This window comes from Colossoma macropomum, unplaced genomic scaffold (assembly GCF_904425465.1).
Source record: "Colossoma macropomum unplaced genomic scaffold, Colossoma_macropomum, whole genome shotgun sequence".
Taxonomy (NCBI): Eukaryota; Metazoa; Chordata; class Actinopteri; order Characiformes; family Serrasalmidae; genus Colossoma; species Colossoma macropomum.
In genome coordinates this window covers 17,285,307-17,303,900 of record NW_023494790.1, presented here as the reverse complement: position 1 = coordinate 17,303,900, position 18,594 = coordinate 17,285,307, and the positions used below count along the sequence as shown (strand labels likewise).

The following is an 18,594-nucleotide window of genomic DNA, read 5'->3' as shown; positions in this document are numbered from 1 at the left end:
CATGTTGTGTCTGTAGGGGGCACTCTCTCTCGTCAGGCCTCACTGCCCAACCAAAGACATCACACACTGGGCAGAGTCCCTCCCCCTCGCAGCCCTCATCCTGCCCCCCACACAGATGACTCTTACACCCTGTACGCATCCACTCATCCTGCCTTACCTCGACAAAATGGCCTGGATCAGCACCCAGGTACTGTAGGCTATACCGTTCAGTCATTCGTAAATGTGCTTGGAAAACACAAGCTCTTTCAAGATTTAATCATATGCACAAACACTAGCAGTGGTACTCGGGTAGATATGCGTGCATGCATACTCTGCCTCTCTCACATACACACACCTCTCCTCTTCTTCAGCACAGTGTGTCACAAAGCAGGATTTCAAAGTAAGGCAGAGAACGTCAGGCAGAAGCTAGTCCTGTCTAATAGGAAGAGAGATGTTACTATTGGACAGTCATCACCTTAGGCATTACCTTGAGACATCATCATAATCTCCAGCGATAACAAAATCATTTTGATTTTAATGTTATTTGACATTCTGATATTATTTCCTACTTGAAGCCCATTGAAACAAGCAGAGACATTCTGCTGAAAGTGCAGAGTTTGAAAGTAGAACAGGTGATATTTGAATTTAAAATAAAAGTTATTGCTGTGCATGCAGTTTTGTTCTGAGCAAAGAAAAACGTCCTTTATTTTTTGCCATGTTTTGCCGTTTCTTGACACCAAAATCAAAACAAACAAATACTTTACTTTCTTGAAATGTAATAACTCACTATTTTGATGTAGTTTCTTAAAATCTTGGGATAAATAAGTCATCATTTTGAGACATGAAGGGTAATAGTCATTATTTTTAAAGTCAATATGTGAAGAAAATAATTATTTTGAGATACTAAGTCAACATTTTGACATACTGACATACTGCTTTCCTAAATAGAGAAGAAAAAATATGATGGAATTTACAATTCACAGAAAATTTAAATTGAATGTAAATTAATTTAACTGCATTAATTACTTTGTAACTATTATGTGATTACTGACTTACTGAAAAATCCTCCTTTGTGAAATACCCCAGGTTTGTAAGTAATGATTACTGTAAGAGGACGAGTGATAATAGCACCCCATCAGTGACTCACATTCCACTGCCCTATACCCTGTGTGGAATCTTTTGGGCCACATCACCAGTACTCCACCTTTTGGAGACAGCTCCCAAGGCCTGACCTTCGCCTAGTTTTACTCAGGCTGCATATTCTGACACTCTTTGTGACTGTATGGTTGAGCACTGGGCCCACAGACCTCCACAGGTTTCCCCTTTCACCCTTTGAGCCTTTAAAGTGTTTGTGTTTGCTAGGTTCACCTCCCGACAGCCCCAGTGCCCTGTGTATACCAGCTAGCCCCAAAGAGCCAGAGGATATTTGGGTCCTCAGGACCTCTCTAACCGGTAAGAGTTGCCCACCTCCCTGTCGGCCCCTGTCCATCTTCAGTGTGACCCCAGCCTGTCGTCACGTGCCTGTCACCCTCTGCTGGTCCTCGTGCTCGGGAGAGCAGTGAGCACACATGCTCAGGAGTGATGAGTTGTGGACCTGGCCATGACGAGTTAAAGCAAGCAACCTTAGACGAGTTCCCCCCACCCTGGTCTTAACACGCTTTTTATGTTCTAGCTGCACACCTGCAAACCACTGTGCACCCCTCCTTTAGTTAGTGACTACTACTTCTTCCTCCAATACTATTTTATGCACAAAGCATCTTTCTTTCTGAGTGTCTCTCCTTCCCTCTCCCTCTCTGTCTTTGTCTCTCTATGTCTCTTGCTCTCTCTCAGGAGACAGAAACAGTGTTGGAAGTGCCGGCAGTGTTGGAAGCAGTCGTAGTGCTGGCAGTGGTCAGAGCACTGAAGGCAACTTTACCCATAATGTACAGCACCAGTCCAGCGCTATTGCACAGGACATCAACAAGGTGTGCCAGACACTCTAAAGAAGCATATCAATGCTGTCTCTGAAACTGTGTAGGAGAACTTTTCAAAAGAAGGAAGAAAAAAAACATCATATCATCTTTTAGTGCAACTTTTCAAACTGCCTAGAAATCCATTTGCATAAAATGTTCACACAGTGTAAAGAGAAGTCTCACAGGGCCAGACGTGATCTCATAGCAAGAATCTGCCTCTGGGGACAACTGGTAAAACTTTTAGTGCTGGATTGCAGCAAAATCCAGTGCAAACAAGTGTACAGCTCTTCTAAAACTCGGCCCCCATATTCATCTAGTCTTGCTCTTTCAATGTCCAGAGTACAATCAATAACACAAGCAAACAAGCGACATGTCTGCATATTTATCGAGAGGTTTTTGGGGGGACTTTTCAGCCATGCTAATTTATGCTACAAGCTTGTTGTCTGTTGAGCAATGTTGATGAGCGCACCGTTGCCCCCTACTTTGAGGTCTGCCTTCGCGAGACGTTGGATTGGTTTACGAATTTCTGTTTGTTCCCACCCACACATAGCACAAAATGTTTCATAGACCTCTGAAGTCACGCCTATTCTGTATTGTATCTATTCTGTTGGTGTAATGGTCATGACAGGAACTCCAGTTCTAAGTGAATTTCGAGGTCATTTAGCAGTCCAAACATGAATAATGCTACATACGTGCTATAAGCAAGTGAACGCTCCTGTTCACTGAAATGATGTCGCATGAAAGTTTGACTATGGTTAAACTTCAACACTGTTATATATCAACACCAGCGATGCAAACTGCAGCCTAAGACCACCAAAACCACATCACATTTGACAAAGCTTGCAGGTTTGCAAGGGGGGCAATTTAATGAGGTGGCCAGTCTTATGATGTAAATTCAGTCCGCAGCAGTTAGCTGACTTGTAGCGATCACTGTGGTTTGGCTCCTTAATGACCTGGTATTTCAGAGGATCTGGCGACTTTGAGACAAAGAATGTCCATACAGCAGAAAATATTGGCTTTGGAACAATTTAAAACATTAATTAAATTTAAAACACAATTTATAAATCATAAATAAATAAAAACAATTTATTTTACCACAAGAAACAACAGTGGCGGTTTTCCAGAACACCATTCATTTCTGAAAACCAAATCAGCTCAGACCTTGAATTCCTAATATGGGCTAGCACTAATATGTACATATAATTACTATCTCTAGCTCAGCCTGAGAATTTTACAGTTATCCAAAAAGTCACAGGTTATCCCAGATAACATTTTGCTACAGCCATTTAGGTTGGTCACTTGACATCTGTTAGAAACTTTCCCAAAACGTGCAATAGAATAATATGTGATGCTGTACAGTAAGAGAGATGCTATTTTCTCTGCTTGTGTCCTTCTGTTTTGGTCCTCTGACTGCTCAGTGAAGATACATGATATCTGCTCAGTAATACAGACCATAAACAGTAAAGAAGTTAATCATGTTTCTTCACATATTTTCAGTGTATTATCATTTGAAATTTCCATCAGAAAGCCTACAGGCTCCCACTGAATATGATTAGCTTAGTTAGAACAGAAATGAGAACATAAGTGTCATTAAGATCTCTTAATGATAGTTATTAATATTCAAAGCTTCTGATATAACACCTTCAGTGCTGCTTTCTCCACGGTCTCAGACATATCATGTCTTTTTCTGGGCAGATGTCGCCCTCTGCTGGTGAATCAGTAGAACAGCACAACCTGACTCCTGACATCATCAAGCCAGAGCCTGCAGGTCAGTCCACTCTGATACACTCTTATGTACTCTGATGTAAATAAATTATATATTTTAATACTTACACTCCTCTGCCTTCAAAAACAAAAAAGACAGTCTTGCTGTGTTTGGACTTTAAGATGAATGGCACAAAGTGAAAGATCAATGTCTGTTTCCTTAACAGATAAACAAAATATCTTGCTCCACATAAAAATTGTAATAAAAAGTAATAAAGAGTGAACAGAGCTCTTCCCTCTGCAAGCCATTTGTTACATGTCAGAAAAAGGGACAGAAGCTGTAAGTGTAGGATCTGGTCCAATGTAAGCTATTCTAGGCATGGTCAGATTCCTCTGTGGGAGGAGGGACGAGGAAGGAGGTAGTCAGAGAGAGAGAGAGAGGGAGAAGTGGTAGAGTGATAAATACTAAGACTGTAAGGAGAAGAAAACAAGAGTAAAGGCTGTTTCCCCTCTGATTCCAGTGGAATTAATTGCGAGATCTTTAGGATCTAGTGTAGGGATGAAATCAAGGAACTTGCTGAAATTCAGTTTGTTTTACAGAGGTAAGATATGACAACTAATATATCTGAAAATGGATCGCTTTACACTTGATCTGTTGGATGTGTTATACAGGTTTTTTGTTTGTCTCACACATTTTTAAGGAGATTGGTGGTTTGAATTGCTGGGATTATCATTAATAGATAACTTGCTGTATGATTATTAATATCAGAATTAAGTGTAGGTAATTGTACTGTTGTCTCTTGTACACAGTTGTTGGAGTAGTTGTTCAAAAGTTTGTAGACACCTCCTCATCTAATGTTTCTTCTGAAATCAATGGTGTTAATGGGTATTAATTGTTCCCTCTTTGCTGCAGTAACAACCCCAACTCTTGTGGGAAAGCTTAATTTTGGAGCATTACTGTGAGGATTTGATTGCGTTCAGCCACAGGTGCATTATTGAGGTCAGGTACTGATGTTGGATGATCAGTTCTGGATAAAAATGCCAATCCAACTCATCTTTAAGGTGTTGGATGGAGTTCCATCACTAAGTGAACAGACAGTTCCATAGCTCATTGCTTGGGGGGGGCTTTATACCCCTTTAGCCAACACTTGGCATTGGGTGTGGTGACCTTTGGCTCATGTGCAGCTGCATCCCATTCTATTGTCAGTGTTCTTCTATGGAGAGTATACAAGCTGTGGATGTGCAATTGAACACTCATGTCAACAGTGGGTTCACCTTAAAGTAGCTGAATACATTAATTAGAAGGGGCATTTGGATACTTTTGGATATACGGTGTAGCTTGAATTAAAATCAGTTTTACTTTGCTAAGTAACCACATTCCACATATGAGAAGTTTGAATTGCTGAGTGCACACATATATATAATAAACATCCCAAGACTACCTGAAACTGCAAACATTAAGAGAAAATATGACATAATGAATAGAGGGATTAAATGTACTAAGAAGAAATTACTACTAAGAAAATATAGAAAATAGTTATAAAATGAAAAAAGCAAAAAAAAAAACAAAAAGAGACCCCCACGACCCAGAAGGATAAGCGGTTTAGAAAATGCGCGTGTGTTTTGTACTGAGAATGCAGTATTGAATCACAGAAATGCTAAAAAACAAGCAGCTGATATTGCTTCATGTTATGCTATGTTGTGTTGTCTCATGTTATGCAAAGTGTGCCCTTGTTTATACATACATTTTCAGAAGTTGTTAAAATGACAGTTAGAAATTGTGAAAATGGGACCAACCATACTTAGGTGGCTGTCAGTACATTATGGGAGGCCACCTAAGTACAGCCTATGTGTGGGAAACACTGATGTATGTATGTTCAGGTTCTGGATATATAATCCTGTTGTATTTACTACATATTACAGAGTGATTTGCTCATTTATTCAGTAATTCATTCTGGATCTATTTAAGTAGAGTGTTGCTAAATATTACAGTTATGGGCCACAGTATAGAGGATGGGTTTGCAAGGTTCAGTCTAAAGGCAAGACTGCAGTGAATGAGGGCCACAGCTCTGGGGTAAAAAAAAAAAAAACTGTTAGCATGACCGGTTGTGTTCAGGGCCATTAATATTCTACCAGTGAGAAGGTTGTAGGAGATAAGATCATAACTCTTATAGAGTTAATCTCAAGTTAGGGTTTCAGTAATCAGTTTAATAGTTTTGTGACATTTTATATGTTGTTGCCGTTGTAAAGCAAGCGTGCAGCTTCATGCATAAATATGAGTTTATTGCAAAAACCATTTAGACACACTCCTGCTGTTATGTCAAGCACCGACTGTGTCAAGTACTTGGTGCAGGCTTTTTGTGGTGAAATCATTTATACACACAGACACACACACATATACTGTAACTCAGATAATTTGCTGCAGGGTCATATTGCTCTTTGCTCACTGTCACCAGCTGTGCTGTTCCATGATGACCAGTTCAGGCTGAAGTGAAAAATAGTATCTACAGTTCTACAGCTAGAGCTCTACAGCTCTCTAGGCTGCTGAAACACGGTGATTCTGCTCACTGCCACATAAAGCTGGAAATACAATAACAGCACATGTACACATGATGCTACAGGCCTTTTTTACTGTTTACTAGAGGTAAGACTGCCTCTGTGGAGTATAAGCAACCTTTCACTGACAAAGAAGTACTGTCTTCTGTGTCTCTGTGTGCAATTTTTTGTGTGTGCGTGTGATTCCTCCAGGAGCTCCAGTTCGCAGGCAGGCTCTGAGCAGCTCCAGGGCTGGAGAGCATGGTTTTAGTCCACATGTTCACATCCGTCCAGAGCAGCTACTGGAGGGCAGGGTGTGTGCATTACAAATTAAATGTTTTCATAATGTTCTTTTATTGTAAATTAATACAGATAATTCATTATGCATATTTTGATTAATCACTTTTACTACGTATCTCTTTCTACAAACTGTGTTAGGTGCGCAAAGCTTGTAAGTCTTCTCTAGCTATAGTAGTAATACATGTTTTTGCATCTCAGGATGCAGAGGCCATTTACCAGTGGCTGAGTGAGTTTCAGCTGGAGCAGTACACAGCAAATTTCCTCACAGCTGGCTACGATGTGCCAACCATTAGCAGAATGACTCCAGAGGTAAGTCACCCCTACTATACAGTACCCTGATCATTTATGGTTCTTTATCACATACTGTAGTGTACATGTGTAATAGGTAAAAACAGGTCCCAGATCAAGAAAAAATAAATTTCCTGTGCTTTTTATGATTTTAGGAGTTTGATCTAATATGTTAACATTGTAACCAGTCTGCACAGTCCACATATGTAAAATAAGCTGCAAAAACAGCCTGTTATGAATTTGTTGTTTCTGTCATGGCATGAGAACCAGCAGATTTACATATATATTTCTGTTCAGCCTACAGCAGTTTAGCTCTGCCCATTCATGTTGAAGTTATAAGAAATGTTTCAGCCTGGACTGCTTTTTTTTAAAAAACAAGCTGTTTAATTCTAAGGGACAAAGAGAGGTTGGAAAAAGATAATGTAAAAGTGAGTTATGTGAAGTATGTCCATTTTTGGTACATAAAAGCACACAGACCTTAAAAACTGACTTCAGAGGAAAAATTAATTTTATCAAAACAAACTGTAATATTTTTTACTTTGATTGTTGTAAGAATAGTATAAGATGTTTAATTTATTTTGTCCTTTTTTTAAATCATTTTTTAGTGTAAAACTGACTGTCATGTCACGAAACAAGCAAATTTATCTGCAGTAGAATTTGACAATTTTAGTAGATATAATGACAGACAAAGTGAAAACATCTGGAACTTAGTTGACTAATCGTATAATCTATCTAAACTATCTGAAAATGAAAAAAATATTCAGATGTTTTCATTGGCCAACACTTTTTTTTTGCAGTGTTCCATTTTCTTTAGCAACTGTTGCACCAAAATTTCCCCTTAGGATCAATAAAGTGCATCTGTCTATCTATCTGTTTATAACTGTTTGGAAAATTCCACCAAGAATTAACTGGTTCAGCTTTAAGTAAAGCCCATTTAGAACTCAGAAAATATTAGCATTCATCTCAATGTTCGTATTCTAATGTCAGGATCTCACAGCCATTGGTATAACAAAACCAGGCCATCGCAAGAAAATCTCCATGGAGATCAGCCACTTGCACATCCCAGAGTGGCTACCAGATTACATTCCGGTAAGGGATTTAAGAATGTTGTCTTCATCACTAACAGATTTTAAATGCATGTATTATACAATTTTAAAACAGGTGAAGAGTTTGTGCCTGAATAATAATAATACAGTACTCTCGTTCCTGATGGCCTTTTTCAGTCTGACATTGGTGAATGGCTTGGAACTATTGGGCTTTCTCAGTACCAGAAGAGGCTGGCAGAGAATGGCTATGACTCTGTTAGCATTGTGCGAGACATCACATGGGAAGATCTGCAGGAAATCGGCATCAACAAGCTGGGTACAGATGGGTTTACATCTGTAAACCTCTGGGTTTCCTTATGTTTCTACTGCATTAAATATTATCTTCATACTGTTAATATAGCAAACACCTATTAAAAGTTTATATCCCACTAATTAGCTTTGTGCAAAATGCAGGCCTAAATCATCACACATTTGCCTCAAACCATGCGTTAATAATCTTGGTAATATAGTTTCAAACATTGTATGATATAATGCGTTCTATAAAAATGAGGATTTTGCATAGCCAAAACCAGCAGTAGGGATTTTTTGTTACTTTTGTCTATTTTGATAGATATCAGTATGTCATACAGTGTCAGAAATTATTTGAGATTGTCATACAGTGTCAGAGTTTATTTGAGATTGCTTAACAACTTGACATAGTGCATAAAGATATATCATTAGTACCCTCCTTGGTCCTCTCTGGGGGTCTCTCCTTTGCCTTCATGGAAACCAATTCAGTTTCATGGACACTTGAAATAGCAAAATATAATTACATATTATATTATATTACTTATTATATAGCCTAAGTTTTGCACATAATTCAGTTCTACTTTTGTGCCATTGAGCCAGATGAGGATATACAATTGGAGGCTTTCTGTGTTTTGACATAAATTTAATTTTTTATGAGCCAAACCAATCTTGGTAGTATATAATTAGGGCTCTGTAGTTTTTTAACACATGAAATAACTAAAAAACTTAAAATTTGACTTCAGAACCTTAAAATAAGTGAATCAGCTTTATGTTCAGTGTGTACTCATGTTGAGTCATGTGGCTTGGATGTCCTACAGGGCACCAGAAAAAGATGATGCTTGCAGTGAAGAAGCTGTGTGACGTGGAGAAGGCACGAAAGAACCAGGTCGAGGGGCAGGGGGTGCTACAAAGGAGAGCCCCTCCCACTCTGGAGCTTGTGGCGATTGAGCCACCCGACAGCACCGATGGCCCTTCCTCTCCTCTGTCACCCAAGATGCTCACCTTCCAGGACAGCGAGCTGAGTGCTGAACTCCAGAGCGCCATGACCCAGAGTGGCTATGGAGGCTGCCAGGTGGACCTTAGTGCTGCAGTGAGTGAGACAGCTGTGTCTGTCAGCCAAGAAAGCACACGCTCATGGGGCTCTGGCCGGTCTCAGGAGCGCCCCCTGGCATCTGTCACCCCTCATAGCCGCTCGGATGAGAACCTGAGCCCAGGTAGCAGCCCCTGCAAGGATCGCTATGCCATTTCTGAATGCCAGGTACTACCTACAAAAATGCTACCAGCACTGCCTTTACAGCAGCAGCATCATCCTCCACCTGCCAGCCCTACATCAACACGGACGCCACCTATAACTCCAAGTAAGGCGTCCCGCTTTATTTACCCTGCTGTCCAGTCCAAACCCAGGCCTGGAGTTTCCACAGCACTGCCTCAACCCATTGCTCCCCATGGTTCCCCTATCACAAGGGGCTTCAGCTACCTTCAACCCCAGAACATCAGCTCAGACCAGACCCGCACTACCCCCACCCGACCTGCGCAGCCCGGTAGAGAAATCTACCGCCCAAAGAAGCGTTCCCAGAGTCTGTCGCGTTATGCCCTCTCTGACGGTGAGGCTGAGGAAGAAGAGGTGCCAGCACCATCAGCCAACCTGGCATCTTATGCCACGCTCACACGCAAGCCCGGTCGCAGCCACCCACCTGCTGCCGCCAGCGAGCGCCATGTGGGCCGGAGTCATTCCTTTGCCATACGTGCCAGGAGGAAGGGGCCACCTCCTCCCCCACCAAAGCGCATGAGTTCTGCCCCAAGCACGGTAAATAGCAGCGGGGTGGATACAGAGAGTGCCGGAAGTGTACGCAGCATTGCAGCCAGGCTAGAGGGCAGTGGAGGAAGCCCCACTAAAACCCACAGCAGCCCCACTTTCAAACCAGTCTCAAACACCACCCCAACTATGGCTACAGGCAGCAGAAGAAGGACCACCAGTGAGCCCTCTTCAAATGAGCCTGACCAAGAGCTTTGTGGAGTAAAATCTATAGAGCAGGAGAAGAAGCTTCAGGCAAAACAAGAACATGCAGTTTCTGTGTCCCCTCAAGGGACTCTGTGTGAGAGCATTCCATTTGCCGAGGAAGGAAAAGTGACCATAAAGCAGAGACCAAAAATAGCACTGGTTAAGACGGACACTGAAGTCAATTTTGAATCCCAGAAACCCACACAGCCACCCAAATCCTCCTTAGAGTTGCCTGAGTTCAACCTGACAGAGTCGGACACGGTGAAGAGGAGGCATAAACCGAGAGAGAAGGAACTGCTCACTGCCAGTCAGAACACACAGAGTGTCCCAGGGGCTGAGAAAATCTCACCCTGTCTTCAGAATGGAGGACCACCAAGAAATCTCCTCAAACAGAATGTCTGCCCTAAACCAGTTTCTCCTCAGAAGCCTCCCACCCCCTGTAAACCTACCCGTCATTCTGCTGCAGCCCCTTTAGGTAATGCAGTTTCTGCACCAGTGCCCTTAACTGTCTCTCTCTATGAATTTAATGAGCCAGTGACCTATGTATTTTTGAAGTACAGTTATTGTGTGTAGTTTTAAAGGATGTTATATGATTGTTGTCTGTTATTAGTAGATGGATCTCCCCCTGGGATGTCTGTCAGAATAGGGCAGAACCCTGCCTTTACTCTTTCCTCTCCGTCTGGCTCCGTGGCAGTCTGTCCTCCTATCCGTGGACCTCTTGACCAGAGGAGCAGAGTGCAGCCCCAAGCACGAGGACAGGGCCCAGATGATCTGGTTCACAAACGGCTAGAACAGACCAGTACTTCTCTGGAGGCGGCACTGAAGGTTGTGGAGAAAAAGTTAGCTCAAGAAGATCAGACGGACAGGTAACACCCACAAAAACCCATAAAATGGCAACAGTGATCTAGCTCCTCTCTATAACAGCGCTTCTGACAATATATAATCCTTCGTTATTAGTAGCATTCATTTCATTCATAAGAGAAGGGAGGTAAATCAGACTTTATGTGCACTGTTATAGGCTGGTTTAGATGGATAAGATTAGATTGTGGTACAGATGGTGATATTAAAGGAAAGAATGATGTATAAATATCGTGGACCCATGGGAAGAGACAGATGGTATAATAGTGACAAGCTCTTCCTGTTTTAAAACAAACTGCCCTCATGTCTTTTCAATGCAAGCACATGTTCAACAATATCCACTCTCTCCTGCTAGCTGTTTTAGTGTAGAGTTACTCTCATATACCTTTACTCAAACAAAAGTCAAAGTGACCCTTTACAATGACCAGAGACCATTTTTTATTTATTTATTTACAATAAAAGCAGCCATTAAGTACAAGTTATTCGTTTTTAGCATCTGGAAAAAAGCAGAAACAATTATTTCAGAAACTCAATATAATATAGAATTTTTTTTCAGTATTTAGTCTATCCACCTTATGCATTCATAACAGCTTCCATTTTTTTCAGGAGATTTTCTTTCAGTTTTCTTTGTATCTGTTAATAATTTCTGGAAGTCTTCACAAACTCTTGATTTTTCACTTAATTTCCTTTGGCTTTCCCCTGCCTTATGTAAGTGGATTATCTTATATCTGATCTCCTCAGACATATCTCCTGAAAAATGTACTTAATGGCCATTTTAATGGGAAACCAAATAGATTAAAGGTGGTCTCTGAATTTTGCACAATACTGTATCCTCTACAGGCATTCACACAAATGCATATGGGACATATGGACGATTACATTGACCTTGTTCGTGCTCTCTTCTGTCTTGTCGCAGTGGCATTTACACAGTGAAGTCAGCAGGCAACATTCTGGATGACATCGGGAATATGTTTGATGATCTTGCTGACCAGCTGGATGCCATGTTGGACTGACCCCATTCTGCCGCTCCTCTACTCTTCATGAACCATCTTCAGCTATACAGAGAGGATTTTGGGTGCCCTTTAGGAGTGTGGGATCTCTGTGAAAAACTCCTCAGCCTATGTGGCTCTCTCAGATTTACTCTTCACTTATTGCTTCTGAGTGATGGCTTTAGTTCCAGATGGGCACTAAATCACCAAATTCAAGGAGCCATGCAGTTATAGACTGCAGTCTGGCCCCTGGGTGGAATAAAAACCTGTGGGCTTGCTCCTGGAGGGGCATCAGTGGAGAGATGATGCAGTGAGACGTGAAGCTCCCACCAGGGTCTAGCTTATCAGCTCTGTTGGCTCACTAGGACAGAAGTGTGTCCTTTCTGTTCCTGCCAGTGCTTTATAGCATTTACTTTTTTGAACTTACCATGTCAGAGCTCTTTGAGAAGAAACACTTTCATTTCCTGTTGCACATAGACCATGCCCCTCTAGGCATGGGACGTGAAAGCGAAGCTAGCGTCTGACCTCTCCTTCATTCAGACCTTACAGTACACGTCACTTCACTTGTAATACTGTCCATACACATGCTAGTTACGTGTGCATAAAGAAGACCATGTCTGCTTATAAGAGAATACATGTTAAAACCAACCAGCCAGGTAAAATATAATCGATTCAGCCATACTTGCAGATATGTGAAGATTACTAATAGCACACAAACTCTGTGGACCAAGTTTTTCAGACACTTATTGCAAGATTATAAAGGACCATTATTTAAGGGTCCACTATTTGCAAACAGGAGCACTTGTCTATCCAATGAACTATACTTAAATAACATTGAGCAAGTTATCAGAACAAACAGCACATTCTTATGGCCTAAAATTGTACTATAAAAGCACTATAGTTTTCTGATAGTAGAGTTGTTAGTGGTGTTAATAATGAACACTCATAGTTTTATAATGATTATAAGAGAAAATTTTCATTGCATGTGTGTTTCTTTTTGTATCCTTGATTTTTAATGTTAGTACATGGGGAATTTCCAGTTGCAAAGTGCTAGTACTCCTTACTGAACATGCAAAAAAAAATCAGAAACAACAAAATGATTTTAACCAGATTTACCAAAAGGGAAATAATGCGTGCATTACTCTTGAATTTCAACATATTTAAATAAACATGGGCAAAAAAGCACATAGAAAGCCCATGCTAGATATCCAAATGTTGGAATTTACTGGAAATGAAAATCTGCTTGTGCTTTTAGCTTGACTCATTGTTTTGCACTTTTCATGAAGTGTATGCACTATACTTTAGTCTGCGTTTTATTTTATGTTATTGTGGACCCTGCATGTACAGTATACATGTTTTGAAAACATTTGATTGTTTGTTTGTTTGTTTACACAATCCAAATGAAACAGATATATAGACTTGTGGTTGCAAGAGGAATAGAGCTTCCTAAACTTGCATGTTATTTTTTTTATAAATGTATCAACCAATAACTATAGATTTTATATGAAACAGCTTATGATATTCATATTTTTAATTAACTTTATAAAGTCATCCAGTTCAGCATAAGTTCAGTGTATACTACTGTATACTACTCTTTCTAAATACTGTAGTGCTGTTTGCATGGTATTGCTATGTCAGTACTAAGACAGACAGAACTGTATATCAATGTGGGCCCGTTAATAATAAAGTGACTGCTATTTTAAGAGAGAAGTATCTAAAATGCTATTTAATAATAAAGAAACTGTTTTATGTGTTCTGTAATGGCATTTATTTGCAGATGAAAACTTTACATTTCATTTACAGTACAATGGTCTATTGTGCTACTTTCCCAGTATGCAAAATATTCTGTAAAAAGCTTTTTTATGAAAACCATCTCACAAATAATGCAGAGAAAATGAACAGTCCCCAATTTGATCAGAAAGGGGAAACAATTCCACAAACACAAAAAACTGAAGATCAAGAAAAGAGGTAAGGAAAAGAAAGCGAGGGAAAAAATCCTTTAGATCCAGCTGTCATGACATTTAGTGTAGTCACAGAGCTCTTCTGGCTTAAACCACAGGTTGATCTCAGTGTTGGCACAGTCTAAAGAATCACTCCCATGGATGATGTTCCTGAAACAGAGACAGAAGTGTCTTAGCAAAACTGCACAGCAAGAATAATGTGGGTGTCACTTAGCTCAAACCAGCTTGTGACTTCCCCATATTCACACCTTTGTACACAGATTAACTTCACATTGAGCATAAAGCTGATGTGAGTTTTATTGTTTTTAGAGCTCAAACTTTCTAAGCCTTCAAGCACTAGTTTCTAGCTACAGATTGAAAACTAGCCTTAAGGTAAACGACACAATTGGATCTTACCTGACAACTTGGATGCAGAAGTCACCTCGAATTGTCCCAGGCTTAGAATCAGCAGGGTTAGTCTCACCCAGCATTACTCTTCCCATTTTTATTACATTATATCCCTCCCAAACCTGACAGGGTAACACAAAGATATATAATAAAAATAATAATATATATATATATAACATGTTGTTATAATGTTCTCATGTATGTGTATTTGGGCAAAAGAACTGAACTGAAATAGAATTATTACTATTGACACTCGGCTGCTTCATGGCCATCAAATGTGATTTAAACTGTACTTCAAAGTGAATGTGGCTCCTCAGAGACAGTAAGAAGTATAAATAGATTATCTCACTCACCATGGCAACCACAGGGCCAGAGGACATGTAACTGACAAGGCCAGGGAAGAACGGCATGTCCTTCAGGTCACTATAGTGCTGCTTGAGAAGGTCCTCACTGGCCTGCATCGCACACACACATACAGTCACACTGTGAGATGAATAAAAGACAAATAAATTGTCCACAGAACCTTATTGTATATTGTACATATATCCATGAACTGTATTTGCAGCAATCCAACAGAATGTTTTGGAAGTGCTCCACTACCAGTAAATGTGGCAGCAGTCTCACAATATAGCATAATATTTTAGCAAAGGTGACCATACTGCATGGTCACTGTACTCCTAGTTAATCAAATTCTCCCTTCTACTACCATTCTACTCTATTCAATATCAACATTTGGCAACATACAGTGGATCACTGATATCTGATTTAAGGCTCTTGATGTATTAGAAACATCGTCAAAGCACTAATGATAGACTAAACCATTCACAATACTGGTTCCTCCAGTTCTTTTACATCACTTGAGCGCAGCAGCTGTCCCTTACATTGTGTAGACGTTTCATGATAAACGGACCAATAGAAATGCTCCATTATTGTTTGGGATAAAATCTCTTAACATTAACTTATATTAAAAGCATGTTTTTGCCCTTTCCTGGGAAGCTGCCATTTTGGGGGGAAGTTTTTTTTTTTAGACAGCAACTATATGCTACATTGGACCAATGTCCTAGTCTTCAACTAGTGTAGGGTTAGGCTTAAACTGAGATTAGGAAAGAAATCCATTGAGTTCTGAAGATATGGCAGTTATGAAATGTAGGTTAACAAATAGTGCTAATTGTAGTGCAGTGCTAAGTGTAGATGAGCAACGTAACACAGGAAAGGAGGGATCAAGTCTCGGTAGCAGTCACCTTAATAAGTACAACAGCTAAGAATAGGCTTAGAATTAAGGTAACAACCTCTCTGTACACTGCAGAAGGTCAAACACTTCCTTCACTTTTGCAGATTTGCATAAACTATTTATCCAATGCCATTGCTAACTAACCATTAACAAAAAAAAAAGAAAAGAGCACAGTGCAGTCCTAGTATTCAGAAATGTTGGGACATTATTTGTGCTGAAAATGTGCAAAACATGAACAAAGGCCTGTAACAAGCTAGGTCAAGGTTATAACATGAAATAAAATCAATACATAAATAATAAATCTAACTCATTTAACTTACATGGAGTAACTTCATGCCCACCAGCTTGAATCCTTTCTGTTCAAAACGCTTGATGATTTCTCCAACAAGTCCTCTCTGCACTCCATCAGGTTTGACAGCAATGAAGGTGCGCTCCTGCTTGCCAGCCATTGGACTAAAACACAGTGAGGTCACACTCATTCCAAATGCATTGACAGAGTGACTGGCAGATGTGGGCAAAGAAGCCTAAAACCATCCTCAATTAAAGGGAAACTGCAATAAAATTATGATTCAAGTAGCCACGAAAAAACAATTTAGTGAGTAAAACCTTTTAGTTCTTCCAGCATCTGCCTGCACAGGAACTGAAGTTGGTTAGGTACTATTCTTCTCTAGTTTAGATGCTTCTGGTCTAAAATAAAATGCAAAAGCTTGAAACAAAACCATAGCAGTCTAAAGAAGAGAATGAAATGAGGTCCAAGGAAATGATATCATTTGAAAACACTCAGCAGAGTAGAAATCAACTATGAAACCGAGTATGGCTCTAGTTCTGGTTGTTGCTGAGATCAAGACTTACAGAGCAGTAGAGGTGGTGCATTGCTGTGGAGTTTGGCTGGGCTGACTGGGTGCCGGAGCCCCTGAGCCCATATCCCATTAGCCCTCATGCGCCAAGATGCATGGATGCTCAGCTCCCCTTTGCCCTGTCACTGGCATTGTTATTTTCCCCACCCATGTTCTGACAAGCTCCTCCCTCCTACATTAGGATTGGCTTGTAAGGTTTGCCTGCACTGATGGGTGGTGACAAGTTGCATTTTCTTTTCAAATTATAATTCTTAGACTCATATTTGTGATCAGTTCCACACTGCCATTCACATTAAGTTTCTCAATCTGTTTTTGGGTTTAATTTTACTTCTTTCAGCTGGGTCAGTACTCAGGCTGCTTTGCTGTTGTTCACACCTTTTACCTTTAAGCCTTTCAGACCAAACTGATCCCCAAAAGAGAAGAACTGAGGCCATCAAACTTTCTATGTTCATAGATGCTGGATGTACTGAGAAGTTCCTCTGCAGTTCTGTATGGAACTCAGACATGAAATACTGTTTTTTGACCTTGACACTTTCATCAGGTTGTTTTTTGGTTATTATTTACTTCTACTTTAACATTTTTTCTTTAATGTAATTGTACGGTTTCAGGTCAGCTCATGCATTATGAACTTCTAGCCAATCCTAGCCTAGGAGGGCGGGGCTTGTCGGAATACAGGTGGGGGTTATTACACTTGTCCCGTAGACTTCAACAGGAGCTGCCCTTGGCACACTGCATAACTCCTGAGCGGATCTTTGGCACCTGACAGGTCTAATTGCCATGACTCCCAGTGTGATGTGGCCTCATTTAATCACACTCACTCTCTCACTTTGTGTCTATTTATATCACACTTCCGGAGCCGGACTCTTCACCGAGTTTTTAGGTGTCGTTATAAGACTCTTAGTCCCAGATAATCAACCCTCATACGACACGGCGCAGGCTAGCGGATAAAAAATACACTGAAGCGAGCGTGTAATCCTACAGTGAACTAAACTGAACACGCACGGAAAAAACAAAGATGTCACACAGTCCAAAGTGGGCATCACATGGCGTTTGTAACACAAGGCGAATGAAGCGCTGTAAATTCACTCAACAGAATTTGTTTCTTACCTTAAACGACGACCGTTGGTTGACCAGAATTCAAGTGGTCAGTTAAATCCCCGAGCAGCTACAGGAGGCAGCAGGCTTACAGTGGGCGGGACGAGCTGCAGTCACATCATTTAGTGTCTGATTGTCGGCTTGAAGGGAACGTTTGTGAGCAACGGACCATTTGGCTCAAAATATTCTGTTAAAATGAAATAAGATTGATTAAATACATACATACATACATACATACATAAATAAGCAAAAAAAAAAAGCAGTGTTTGTGCCCGCAGACACATTTAGCAACAATAGTAACATTACTTGTTTTACTTTCCCCTCCACATTTATGATGTCGCATTGTATAAAAGTAAAATGGTCATGGATACATTTTTTTTTCTTCTTCTTCCTCTTTTTTTCCCTTACTGCTTCTTAAAGGACTTAACTGAAAGCTGGGGAAGGTTCAGGGGTCAAGGGTCAAAGGTCTAATAAGGCAGTATACAGTGTACACAGACAGTATTCGTCAAGACAAAAACTAAGCTCAGTTTACCTCAGAACCATTTTGATGGAATGACATAATGAGGTGAGCTGTGTCAGTAAACTTGTACTTGTGTCTTCTGACTGATTTGTCTCTCTGCTGGTAAAGGTAGGCTCTGAGTTTAAACTCTTTAGCTTAGCCTCTGTTAGTCACACGGCTGTCTTGTTGAACCTTGGGCTTGATTGTAATTAGTTTCAGGTGTGGTTTCAGGTTAGTGTAAATGTAAATGTAAACATTTCTAGCTGCTTAAAGCTAGTAGTACCCAAATTAAAGAGCTGAAAGGAAGGTGATAGCTGTGGTTTGATGAGTAAAATGCTTTTTCTTTAATACAGTTATTTAATTGAATGAATTAGGTGCTGTGTAGGCTGTGGCCTACAGCACAGGTTATAGTGCAGCACTGTCAGAAATGAAGGTTCTGTGCAGGTACGTTTTTCGTTCATCAAGGGACTAACAATGTGAATGTTCCCTCAGGGGTCCAATTGTGTACCTTAAATAAGCTTTTCCCAGTGGAAAAGTACGTATTTGTACCTTTTCATAACCTAATGTTATAAAACAGAACAATGAAATAAAAAGCCTGGAGATGAGACGGGGTGCGTGGAGTT

At 40.4% G+C, this 18,594-nt stretch overlaps 2 protein-coding genes across 6 annotated transcripts in view; one reads left to right on the top strand and one right to left on the bottom strand.

The window, feature by feature from the left end:
• si:ch211-119c20.2 (caskin-2) overlaps positions 1-13,489 on the top strand; it is a 57,522-nt gene extending 44,033 nt beyond the window's left edge. For 2 of the 5 annotated variants that reach the window (XM_036572375.1, XM_036572377.1), the window contains 11 exons: positions 17-187; positions 1,342-1,431; positions 1,810-1,943; positions 3,627-3,699; positions 6,384-6,484; positions 6,669-6,779; positions 7,746-7,847; positions 7,982-8,120; positions 8,911-10,569; positions 10,705-10,960; positions 11,869-13,489. In XM_036572375.1, coding sequence (XP_036428268.1) covers positions 17-187; positions 1,342-1,431; positions 1,810-1,943; positions 3,627-3,699; positions 6,384-6,484; positions 6,669-6,779; positions 7,746-7,847; positions 7,982-8,120; positions 8,911-10,569; positions 10,705-10,960; positions 11,869-11,965 — 2,933 coding nt within the window. In that variant the 3' untranslated portion in view covers positions 11,966-13,489. The remainder of the gene's footprint in view (positions 1-16; positions 188-1,341; positions 1,432-1,809; positions 1,944-3,626; positions 3,700-6,383; positions 6,485-6,668; positions 6,780-7,745; positions 7,848-7,981; positions 8,121-8,910; positions 10,570-10,704; positions 10,961-11,868) is intronic. The other 3 variants (XM_036572378.1, XM_036572376.1, XM_036572379.1) reach the window with 3 other exon arrangements.
• Positions 13,490-13,885: 396 nt separating this feature from the next.
• Positions 13,886-17,565, bottom strand: nme2a (NME/NM23 nucleoside diphosphate kinase 2a). The gene is made up of 5 exons (XM_036571699.1): positions 17,485-17,565; positions 15,841-15,973; positions 14,643-14,744; positions 14,299-14,411; positions 13,886-14,052 (listed from the first exon to the last, which is right to left on the bottom strand). Exons 2-5 carry the CDS (start codon positions 15,967-15,969, stop codon positions 13,941-13,943), a joined length of 456 nt encoding a protein of 151 aa, XP_036427592.1. The 5' UTR covers positions 15,970-15,973; positions 17,485-17,565; the 3' UTR covers positions 13,886-13,940.
• Between the last annotated feature and the right edge of the window lie 1,029 nt (positions 17,566-18,594).